This window comes from Geotrypetes seraphini, chromosome 3, assembly GCF_902459505.1.
Source record: "Geotrypetes seraphini chromosome 3, aGeoSer1.1, whole genome shotgun sequence".
NCBI classification, from domain to species: Eukaryota; Metazoa; Chordata; class Amphibia; order Gymnophiona; family Dermophiidae; genus Geotrypetes; species Geotrypetes seraphini.
In genome coordinates, this window is record NC_047086.1 from 361,301,952 (window position 1) to 361,314,576 (window position 12,625).

The window sequence follows — 12,625 nt, forward strand, 5'->3', positions numbered from 1 at the left end:
TTGGTTGGTTCCAGATTAAGTTAAAGTAGTAGGTGAAATGATCGGACCAGATGTCGTGTTACCAGATACCGTCAGATATAGAAATGGTGGGATTTAGGATTTCTTTTGAGGACATGGCTACCAAGTCTAACTGATGGCCTTTTTCGTGAGTATGTGTGGATGAGGGGAAATTGTAGTTGAGTGAGGATAGGAAGTTTTTAAAATCTTTTGTGTCAGGATTGTCCTCGTTCTCTAAATGTAGGTTTACGTCTCCTGCTATAATGTTGTAAGACGGGGTGATTGAGTTATATAGAATGAATTCGTAGAAGTCCTCTCTGGCCTTTGACCAGCATTTTGGCGGGACATAGAATAGAATACAGGAGAGGTACTCTTTTAGATCCTTGTTGCTAATTTTGCATGCTAGTGTTTCTAATTGGTTGGTTATCTTGGAATCTACTAATTCAAGTTCCAGTTCTTCCTTGAGGATGATTGCCAGTCCTCCCCCTCTTCTGTCTACGCGGTTTAGCATGTGAATTTTGTAGTTATCTGGTATTAGGTCGTTTAGTATTGGATCCTCTTCGGACAGTAGCCATGTTTCCGTTAGAAAGAGGCAGGCTAACTTCTTGTTGGTTATCCAATCTTTGATTAAGAAAGCTTTGTTCCTTACTGATCTAGTGTTGAGGTAAGCGCAGGGAACAGAGGTAGTTGTGATGGGTGTGGTGGATGTAGTGATTTTGATGGGTTTTATTTCCCTTGTCCTTTTTTTGAGGGTATGGTGTGGTCTTCTGTTACTTGTGATTATTTTGATTTGATTTACTCTTTCTTCCTGTTGGTTAGTTAGGAGCCTAATGGGTGTGTCAGGGTGGTGAACGGAGTGAGGTTTTGGATACAGGGATATAACGTCTCTGACGTTATTGCTGAATAAATAGATTAATAGGATCAATAAGAGCTTCATGTTTGCTGGTTTTTGTAATTCCTTCCTGTGTTGATTGTTATGTTGGTTTTCTGTTGTTACCAATAATACTTTTGCAAAAGATTGCCAATATATTATTGTAAGACTGTGAGGGGCTCGAGTTGGGGCAGCAGTCAGCTGTGTTTTCTCCTGTGTCGGGAGGGGGGCGGAGCAGGGCTCCCACGCTTCTCTCCTTGTGCAGGGGGAGCCGGCGAAAGAGGCAGGATTTAGATGGATGTTTCTGACTTGGAGGTCAGCAGGTGATTCTGGTGGAGTGGTCTTTGGGGCGCAGGTGCTCCACGAAGGCGCTCACTAAGGCGCAGGCGCCTTTGTCGTGCGCCTTCGTCGGCGCGCCGAACGGATGGAGGGTGAAATGAAAAATCTTTGTGAACAAATTGCTTCTCAGTCCCAAGGCTTAGTTCAGCAATTGGAGAAAGTGGAGGAGGAACATAATCTGGGAATAGCTTTGGTGAAAGATAGGACCTTAATTCGGTAAGGGATTGGGTATTTGGAAAGTCGGTTAAGAAGGAATAATTTGAGATTCTTAAATTTTCCCAAGTCCCCTTTGATATCAGCAATGGACTTGGTGAGACGATATTTGAAGGAGGTCCTTAGGATACCGGATGAAGCACTTCCACCAGTTGTGAAAGCTCAGCGTGTTTTTGGGAGGGAAACTGGAGGTGCTGGGACCTTGGGGAGACCAGATCCAATGGTGAACTTAGCTGACTTTCTGGAGTCATCTCTTGAAATAGTTACCCAGAGACTGATTCTAATTGTAACATTCGCTTTGGAGCTGGATCGCAATAATGTTTTATGCTTATAGTTCTGTAATATTAATCAGTTTATGGGATCAGATATTCGGATTTTTCCTGATTTATCTACAGACACACAAAAGAGGTGCCAGTCATTCTTGGCCTATAGACTCAAGAGTGAATGCTTTGGGGGCTAATTTTGTATTGAAGTTTCCTTGCATTTGTATTGTATTGCTTAAGGATTTAGCTTTTACTTTTTTTGACCCAAAACAGGTATTGGATTTTCTTGTAGGGGGGAGGAAATGCCGTGATCAGGCTGAAACAATGATGTGGGGAAGCCTCCAGGGAAAGTATTTTGCTTTTTTTCCCCCTTATTGTTTATTTCTATGTATCTTGGATCCTATTTCCGATAAATTGTGGACTGTCTTAAGTTGATGTTTTTTCCTGATAAGAACATAAGAAGTTGCCTCCACTGGGTCAGACCAGAGGTCCATCGCGCCCAGCGGTCCGCTCCCGCGGCGGCCCATCAGGTCCATGACCTGTGAAGTAGTTCCTGACCATTTTTATAACCTACCTCTACTTCTATCTGTACCCCTCAATCCCCTTAACCTTTAGGAACCTATCCAAACCTTCCTTGAACCCCTGTACTGTGTTCTGGCCTATCACAACCTCCGGAAGCGCGTTCCATGTGTCCACCACCCTCTGGGTAAAAAAGAACTTCCTAGCATTTGTTTTAAACTTGTCCCCTTTCAGTTTCTCTGAGTGACCCCTAGTACCTGTGGTTCCCCACAGTCTGAAGAATCTGTCCCTGTCTACCTTCTCTATGCCCTTCAGGATCTTGAAGGTTTCTATCATGTCTCCTCTAAGTCTCCGCTTTTCCAGGGAGAACAGCCCCAGCATTTTCAATCTGTCAGCGTATGAAAAGTTTTCCATGATTTCTTTTTGTTATATTACTGAAATTTCACTATCATGGATATATCGGAGTGATTATAAATTTGAAATGTTAGAAAGAAAAAAAATGCATTTTACTGTTCCTGCGGGCAGTTTGCAGTTTTTCTTCTGCATTCACAGTAATTCCAGTGAAAGCTTTACCATTACCACGGATATCTATGTGTTCCCATCCCTATGTTTAGGCTGAGAACACCTCTGCTATAGAAAACTGCAGCAGGAAAAAAAATGAGGGAGACAAAATGGCCACTGTTCCTGCTGAAAATGCGGTCTTGATGTTTCCATGCAAGGAACCTAGTACATGCTCCTGGTAATTCCCCACCCTACCATTTTTGAAGTCAGAAACGGTCCATTACAGGCGGGGCAGACAGAGCCAGCTCTTGCAGAAAGAACATCATCTGCTGGCAGGTCTGCCTAGCCATGTGGCCTGTCTGTCTGCTCGGGCCAACTGTGACCTGGGACTCGCTTAAGTATGCTGCAAATAAATTTCTTTTTCAAGGCTGCAAAACAGATCCCCACCATCCCCACAAAACAGTCACCGACACGCAGGCAGACACACACACAACTATTCCCTACATCAGGGAATAAAGCTGAAGCAGACAAAACTAATAAAACTAGACAGAATAACACCCAAAAAGGTATTTGAGCAGAGTGGGGGATGAGAACCTGTACTCCACAAGGTCCCTCAGGATCGATCCAATGCCTCGCCCATTAGACACCAGAAGCATGAGTGAGGGTAGCGGCGTCAAGCTCTCTGTTCAACCAGGACCGAACTGGCACCAGAGAATCTGGGAGTGGCTGTTAGGCTCAACTTTGCTATATGGTCACAGCTGGCAGAACGGGGAGTTAAGCCAGGGACCAGAGGACCAGCTTGAGAGACCTATCACCTGCTAGAGATAGAAAAAAACACAGGTCGCTGAAAAGAAGGTGTTTTTTTTTCTCTCTACTGCCATCTGCTGCTAGAAGGGGTTAACACTCGTTCAAAACGGTATGGCTGATGCTAAGGAAGATGAAATTTAGTCAACTAATGTTCTTTCCTTTAGTCAGGATGTACCACATCCTACCATTCTGAGACTGACTCTCAGAAGACTGGTTGTTGGGAGTTTGGGGGATCTCTCTCTTCAGTGGTGGTCCAAAAAAGAAAAAGAAAAACATAAAATAAAATTAGATTCATCATAGCAGCAGTGGTTGATGGAGTATGGATATACTTTATAGGATCTCCTGCTGCTTTGGTGGAGGCGTGGTAGAGGTCAGCAGCACCAGCTCTCCTTATCCTGGTGATGTCTGTGGAAAACATACATGTCTCCGTCTTAATTTGCTGACACAAAAGGATAACACCTGCTTGTTCGGGATAGTATAGCCCTACTAAAGAAAGGGAAATAAACAGGTAAGACTAAATTTCACCTTTGTCATTTCCTTTGATCAGGTATTTGCCATCATTCAGTAGATGAACAACTCACTTTGTATATATGCTTAAGCAAATGATAGATTCTAAAATATTCCAGGAATATTTCTATAGCTGTGTAACTCCCAACAACTAAACAATATGGAAAGAATAAGTATAGAGTATCTTTCCATGCCACCATAGAAGTATTAAATGGATCAACTGAGAGCCAGTTCCCTGGTATTGTTTTTAAGTTACTGTGGTTATAACTAATCTATCTATCTTGGGTTTCTATTAGAAAGCAAAAGTTCAAACTGGTTACAGGTATAATTCCAAACACTGAGTCTGTCCATCTTCAAGATAATATAAATATCTGACTTGTGCCTTTTTTTTTTTTTTAAATTGAAGACGAGAATCGGAACGGAGGAATCACTCTTTGGCCCGCCATGCAGACATCCTAGCTGCAGTGGAAACCAGGCTTTCACTCTTAAATATGACTTTCATGAAATATGTGGACTCCAATCTATGTTGTTTCATTCCTGGAAAGGTAATATGGGATATTTTAGGTGCATATTGACTAATTTAAATACTTCCCAAAATGTTGTGTATTTCTGTAAAGGATATTTGGCATAGGTTTTTTTGTTAGTTATAGTTCTAGCAATGCTTCAGTTTGGACTTCCCTATTTGCTTAACCTGCCATTCTGTAAGGTGATAAGAGTTTTCAGGTGGTTGTGCTAACACCTACTTTCATGCGCTATTGGCTTGTAGTCACTTTGGGCTCCTTTTACAAAGGTGCTAACCGCTACCGCTTCCTATAGTGCGTGCTAATCTGGTGCATGCGCTAAAACCGCTAGTGCACCTTCGTAAAAGGAGCCCTTTATTAAGATTTTAATCCTAGCATTGTATTTTAAAGAAACATACATCGTTCTTGGGATAAAGGTTTAGATGTTCAGTGAGATTTTAAAATAGTTTTGTACTATACTGCAACTTGTGTGAGCTGCCCATGAAGACTGTCCCTAATACTAGCTCTTCAGCAGAACCTCCTTCAGTGACTCTAAATGTTGTAGGTGATTGATGAAATCTACCGTGTGCTGAGATATGTGTACTCTACAAGAGCTCCTCAGAGAGCCCATGAAGTCCTTCAGGAATTGAGAGATATCTCATCCATGGCCATGGAATACTTTGATGAGAAGATTGTTCCAATTCTAAAGAGAAAGTTGCCTGGTTCAGATGTTTCAGGACGTCTCATAGGATCTCCCCCAGGTATACTTCAGTTTTCAGTTTCAATGTTGTTTTTTTCCCTTTGCCTCCAGTGCATAGAACAAGGCATGCATGCTATCTTTTAATAAAATTCAAATATAGCACTATGTTTGTTAAAAATCTTGATATTCCACTAAATGCTAAAACAGATCATAGTGGCTAACAATAAAAATGATAAAATTCTTGAGAAAAAAAAATCACACAAGTAGGTACACATCCACATTCTGATACATGGCCCTCAACCTGGGTGCATAAGTCCCACAGACCTGATGAAAATTCAGTTAAGTTCAACTAGGAGACATGCCAGTGTTAAAAAAAGGGTCTTTCAGTAGGGCCTCAAATAGGAAAGGACGGTTCATCCCTTAGATGAGGTGGAAGATTGTTCCAGACTGTTCACACTGCGTGGGTTTGTACTCACAGGGTGGTGGTTTATGGCGCCATTAACAATGGCAGCTGAAGTAGTTAAACGCTGTTCCTTCTGTGGAAAGTGGCAAACAATGTTGTGGCTTTGCTTTACTTCAATGGCTGGATGAGCTCTATTCCCGCGGACCTGTCGATGTTGGACTCCAGGGACTTTTCTCGCACAGAGATGGGGCTAACCTGCTTCTCCACAGCTCATCGCTGCCATTTTGATGGCTGAGAAAAGATGTTCCTGCAGTTTTTTCTTCAGAGGTTTTGCTGTCAGGACTCAGCTTGCCATCCACTGCTTCTGCTGGGGGAGCAACGAGGTCTAAAAACACCGACATGTGCCAGCCCTTACTTCAAGAACCTTTTTCACCAAAACTTATTTTGCTGCTGCACAGAACTTATTTACTCCGTAGCCCACACTAATGGCCCAGCCATGGTCTGGGAGTCTAACTGTCAAACACAAGCAGGTATTCTCGGGGTCAGAAAGGGGCTCTGTGTCCCCTGTTTCCTCTCCTCTTTCATGGGTGGATCCAACAGCCTTAGGAGTGGATGCTCAAGGGCCAGATCTAGAGGATAAGGAGGTTGTGGCTCAAGAAGCTGCTGACTCCACAGCAGTGAGGGATTTTCACAGAGAGGAGCTTCCTTCATTTATTTCCAAGGCGCTGCAAGCTCTGAACATTTTCACGCCTAAGTAGGTATCCCCTGCCATGTCTAATCCAAAAATGGCCAGCACCCGCAAGCCTCCTAAGGTTTTCCTGGTGCATGAAGCAATGCAGGAGCTGATATCAGCACAGTGGGACACCCCAGATGTAGATGCAGGGTTACAGGTGTCTAAGGCCATGGCGCGCCTTTACCCGGTGTCTCAGGAGGAGCTAGAAAAATCTAAACTTCTTAAAGTGGATCTCTTGGTGATGACAGTGACTAAAAATACCACACTGCCGGTGGAAGGGGGGATAGCACTTAGACATACAGAATAGGAAACTAAAGGCTTCCTTAAAGAAGTCTTTTGAAGTTTCAGCTCTTTCCTTGCAGGCAGCGGTCTGTAGTTCCTAAGCCACAATAGCTTGTCTCAGCTGGGTTCAGCAGGTGACAGATTCTTTAGTGGAATCAGGCATTCAGCTCCCTGCCGAGTTTCCAGATGTGGAGACAGGGCTGGCCTATTTAGCTGATGCACTATGATCTTATTAGAGCTTCAACAAAGCAGATGGCATTGGCAGTGACAGCAAGTTGCTTCCTTTGTCTTCGCCCCTTTTAAGTGGAAGGTGCAGATTTGAACAAATTAAGGATTTTGGGAACTCAAAATCTTAGCACTTACCTGAGGATAAGCCCAAACTGCCAGGAAAGGCTTCCCAGACACAAAGCGTTATAAGCCTGGCAGACCTCCCCTTTATCAAATGTCTGGATTTCAGCGAAAGCAGTGCTTTTGGCAGGACAAAAGAGCATCATCTCAACCTTTCCACCCTACTGTTACCTGGTCTTCCATTACTGCAGGTCGCTGGGTGCTAGATAACAGCCAACCTCAAATCCATGTATTCAAAAGGCTACAAATTAGAATTGCCCTAATATTATCTAATCCTTCGTTTTATATACCGCATCATACCTGCAAAAGGGGCTTGAGTTGGTTTACATTAAGATTTTGCACAGTATATTTAAAAAAAAAAATCCACCTAATCCAAAATAGCAAAAAAGTTTTTAATCTTTTTGGAAAGATTTGATAGGTAGTGCATGACTGCAGATTGATGGGTAGTTCATTTTATAAAGCAGTAAATAGAAAAGAGCAAGAACGGAAGAGTTGACTCCTTGACTGAACACCTTTAATCGATGGAAGAGACAGCTTATAAGCAGTAGAAGATCTACAGCCACTTTGTCATGGCAGACCTAAAGGCAATGGTACAACCGAGTTCCCTTGTAAATTGCCTACCAAGAGAGAGGTGGTCAGATAGACCTTGAATGCCTTGATGGGAGTGGTAGTGCCTGTTCCACCTGCAGAATGTGGCAACGATGATGTTCAATTAATTTTGTCCTAAAAAAGAGGGCATTTTCTATCCAGTTCTCGACCTCCATAAAGGTCAACAAATTCCTCAAAATCAAGCACTTTCACATGGAGATAGTGCGGTCTGTCATTTTGGTGGTGCAGCCAGGGGAGTTTCTCACAGTTCTGGACCTCAAGGAGACCTATTTACATATTGTGATTTGGCCTCCTCAGCATTTCCTGCACTTTGCGATGCTAGGTCAGCATTTTGGGCTCTGCCCTTTGGGCTGGCCACAGCCTCCTGCACCTTTTCCAAGGTGATGATAGTAGTATCAGCTAATTTGAGGCAGCAGGGGTTTCAGATGCACCCCTATTTGGACATTTGGCTAATTCAGGCCTTGTCAGAGCAGGAATCTTGCCAGGCCACAGACAAGGTATGTGTGCTCTTGCAGTCCTTGGGATGGGTCATCAAATTTTCAAAGAGCCACCTTTTCCATCCCAGACCCTGGAATACCTGGGGATAAGGGTTGACATGGCGCAGTGGAAAGTATTTCTTAGGTGAGGAGAGACAAGCTTCAACGAGCCTCAAGTATAAGTATGTCAGCTTTTAGAAATCCCATATCCTAGGACTTGGGACTACGTGCAGGTATTCGGGTCCCTGGTGGCAACCTTGGAGGTAGTTCCCTGGGCACAATTTCACATGAGGCCCCTCCAACATTCTCTTTTGAACTGGTGACTGCTGATGTCTCAGGAATACAGTCGGTGTCTGTGGTAGACTCCATGAGTTCACAGCAGCAGCTTCAAGATTCCAACCTTCTACAGGGCATGCAACTGGTGATGGCCAATTGGCTTCTGGTGATGAAAGAAACGAGCTTATCAGGTTGGGGAGCCCATTTTTTTTGGATCATTCGACACAGGGGCAGTGGACAGCGGAGGAGGCCTAATGGTCTATTAATTGTCTGGCGTTGGCATCAGTCCGCAGGGCTTTCGTGGCCAGTGGTGTAGCAAGGAGGGTGGGAGGCAATCCGCCACAGGTGCTGTCTTGGTGGGGGCATGGGCACTTCTCTGCTCCCCATGCCACACTTGCGCCTTCACTTCCTTACCCCTGCCTCATTTAATGTTTGCTAGCGTGAGCAACTTTTCTAGTCTGCTGCTCACACTGGTTTGGCTCCCAGGTCGTGAGGCCAGGAAATGATTTCAGAGGGAAAGCCAATGCCGGCTTGAGCAAATTTTGGCTTCTTACAAGAAGGGTTGTCTAAAGATCTGGTGTACAATTTGCTGAGGGTACAAGTAGCAGCTCTAGCGTACTATAGAGGTCAAATATCTAATTCTTCCTTGGCTTTGCAATCAGATGTGGCTCAGTTTTTGAGAGGGGTTAATCGCCTTAAACCCTCTCTAAGAAAGCTTTGTTCAGATCTTATGCTCAAAGCAATGTTTCTTGTAGCGATTTTCCCAGCCCCAAAGGGTTTCCGAGTTGCAAGCTTTGTCTTGTAGAGAGCCGTTTTTACAATTTTCAGACATTGGAGATACGGTACGCCCAGTTCTTTCTTTCCTGCATATGTCTGGTAGTGTTATAGAAATAATTAATAATAATAGTAGTAGTAGTTTCCTCCTGAAGGTCCTGTTGGATTTTCACATCTGTCAAGCCTTGTTTTTGCCCTCCTTCAAGGAGGAAGATTGTGACAACAATTCCGGGATTTGAGGTTCCTGGACGTTCACTGAGTGCTTCTTCAGTACTTGCAAGTCACTAATAATTTCCAGAAGTCTGACCAACTTTTTGTTCTATTCTCCAGCTCTAAGAATGAGGCAATAGTGACATATAGATTAGAGAGGCGATTGTGTTGGCATATGTTTTTTGACATATCTGGCACCTCTGGTAGTGTTTAAAATGCTTTTTATGAGATCGGTGGCAGCTTCTTAGATGGAGTTGATTTGGAGGAGATTTGTTGGGCAGCGATTTGGTCTTCTTGACACACATTCTCTAAACATTATCGATTGGACTTGATGGCGTGAACAGATGCTGTTTTTGGAGAGTCAGTCCTGTTGTGGGGTGCTTTCCAGGTTCCTCCCCAACATAAGGAGTGCTTTACTACATCCCACTAGTCTCTGGATTCATCTGCTGCTGACGCTAAAGAAGGAAAAATGATGTTTTATTGATAATTTTCTTTAGGTGCAGCAGATGAATCACAGGGTCCCACCCTACGGTTCGGTTCGGTTTTTGAGGTTTGTATGTTGTGTTTAATCGGGGGGGGAGGGGGGTTGTTCATTATGGGAAAGGAGTTATAGCAGCAGCGGTTTTGCATGCTTTGTTACAAGTAATACTAATTGACTAGGAGGCTTAACATCCAATGTGCTTCAACTAATAGCCAATCTATCGATCGAATCAAAAAGGATTCCATAAGACTAGAAAGTGGCGAATGTTATGCCGATCTTCAAGAAAGATTTGAGGGGAGATCTGGGAAACTACAGACCAGTGAGCCTGACTTCGGTACCGGGAAAGATGGTAGAGGCGCTGATAAAGGACCGCATCATTGATCACCTTGACGGACACAATCTGATGAGGACCAGCCAGCACGGTTTCAGCAAAGGAAGGTCTTGCTTGACAAACTTACTGTACTTCTTCGAGGGAGTAAACAAGCAAATAGACAAGGGTGACCCGGTTGACATTATATATCTGGATTTTCAGAAGGCGTTTGACAAAGTCCTGCATGAAAGACTACTTCGAAAAATTTCAAGCCATGGATTCGAGGGTGATATCCAGTGTTCCCTCTAAGCGGGCGGGTGTTGTGAGCAAACTTTTTTCACTGTGAGCTAAAAATATCGGGCGCCAGCAAGTTATGAGCCAAATAAATATGTTGCTTTCTACCACAGAACTTCCTTACGTTTGTATGGAATCTATCCCCTTTCAACTTTAGAGAGTGCCCTCTCGTTCTCCCTGCCTTAGCTACTAAGTCTATTCCCTTCAGTACCTTGAATGTTTCTATCATGTCCCCTCTCAATCTCCTCTGCTCAAGGGAGAAGAGGCCCAGTTTCTCTAATCTTTCGCTGTACGGCAACTCCTCCAGCCCCTTAACCATTTTAGTTGCTCTTCTCTGGATCCTTTCGAGTAGTACCGTGTCCTTCTTAAAGTACCAGTGCTGGACGCAGTACTCCAGGTGAGGGCGTACCATGGCCCGGTACAGCAGCATGATAACCTTCTCTGTCTCTTCAGTCCAGCATCTGCCCCTTCCATTCACTGTCTGTCTTTCCCTGCCATCTCTCCTCCTGCCCCCCCCCCACCCTCCAATTTGGTCTAGCATCCATCATCTTCCTTCTGTTCCCCTCATGGTCTGGCATCTCTATCCTTCCCTCCCCCCTGTGGTTTTTAGCATATCTCTCTTCTCATTTCCTCCACTCAGATCTGATCATTCTCTGCTCTCTTCCCTTTTCTTCTCTGGTCTTCCTTCTCTATTTTCTGCCTCCATCTAAATTAAATTCTTTCTTACTATTTAGTCCCGTTTCCCTCTTTTCACTGTGTCTACACACAGCTTGTCACCCCTTTCCCTCACCCCTCCATTATCTTACTATTTTCTTCCCCCTTTATTTATCTCCTCCTTCCATCCAGTATGTGTTCTTTCCCCACTTCCATTCAGCATCTGCTCTCCCCTCTCAACTGACATCCATCTGCCTTCTGCTCTCTCTCCCTTCTTCTCACTTCCATCATCTGTCCCCTTCTCTCTCTCTCTCATCTCCTCCATTCCATCATCTGCCCCTTCTCTCTCTCCCCCCCCCAACTTCCATCATCTGCCCCCCTTCCCCTCACCTTTGTGGGTCACTTTCTTTCCCCTGAGGGTGGCTCATGTCACAGGGGAAGCTTTGGCCGAGCAGAACCGCTTGATTGACAGTGGAACTTACTTGATTGATGTCGATGCTGGGGCCCGTTGCCGTTTGAAGGAAAAAAAAAAAAGGTGGAAAAAAGGAACCTGTAAGGCGAGAGGAAGGGAAACCTCCAGGATAGCTGCTTTTTGCCCTCCTTCAGCGGCCCAAGAGTTCAGACCAGCAGCGGCAGCTCTGTATGCTTTTAACTTCGGCACAGAGCTGCCCCTAATCAATAGTTTAGCGCGGTTTCATGAGGCAGCCTCGGGGCCTTTGATAGCCGGCCCGCTTCGATGATGCGATGTGGGCCGGCCTAGCAAAGGCCCCGAGGCTGCCTTATGAAACCGCGCTAAACTATTGATTAGGGGCAGCTCTGTGCCGAAGTTAAAAACATACAGAGCTGCCGCTGCTGGTCTGGAGGTGCGGAGACAAGGCAGGAGGCAAACGCGGTGGAAGGCAGGAGTCCCGGCGAAGGCAGGAGTCCCGGCACAGCGACTGCAACAGGAAGTTGCAAGTCAGCTGACGCCGGCCTTTCGTTGCGGCGGGGACCGAATCCTTCGCGGACCGGCAAGATTTTGTTTGCGGACCGGCGGTTGAAGAACTGTGCTCTACAATGTGTGCGCTGTGACGAGAAACTTGTGCGCTGCCAGGTAATATTTTGTGCGCAAGCGCACACCAGCGCACCTTAGCGGGAACACTGGTGATATCCATGTGGATTAAAAACAGGTTGGCAGATAGGAAACAGAGAGTGGTGGTAAATGGCCAATACTTAGACTGGAAAAGCGTCGCGAGTGGAGTGCCACAGGGTTCGGTGCTCGGGCTCATGCTCTTCAACATATTTATAAACGACCTGGAAATTGGTACGACAAACGAGGTGATTAAATTTGCGGACGATACAAAGTTATTCAGAGTGGTGAGGACACAGAAAGATTGCGAAGACCTACAACGAGACATATACACGCTCGAGGAATAGGCTGCGAAATGGCAAATGAGGTTCAACATGAATAAGTGCAAAGTGATTCATGTCAGTAACAAAAATCTTATACACAAATACAGGATGTCAGGTGCAGTATTCGGAGACCCCCCAAGGAAAGAGACCTGGGAGTACTTGTAGA

At 44.8% G+C, this 12,625-nt stretch overlaps 1 protein-coding gene across 1 annotated transcript in view; it reads left to right on the forward strand.

The window, feature by feature from the left end:
* Positions 1-12,625, forward strand: part of FBXO28 (F-box protein 28) — a 39,955-nt gene that overhangs the window by 21,746 nt on the left and 5,584 nt on the right. The window contains exons 3-4 of the mRNA XM_033938944.1: positions 4,424-4,562; positions 5,083-5,278. Of these exons, the coding sequence (XP_033794835.1) occupies positions 4,424-4,562; positions 5,083-5,278 (335 nt within the window). The remainder of the gene's footprint in view (positions 1-4,423; positions 4,563-5,082; positions 5,279-12,625) is intronic.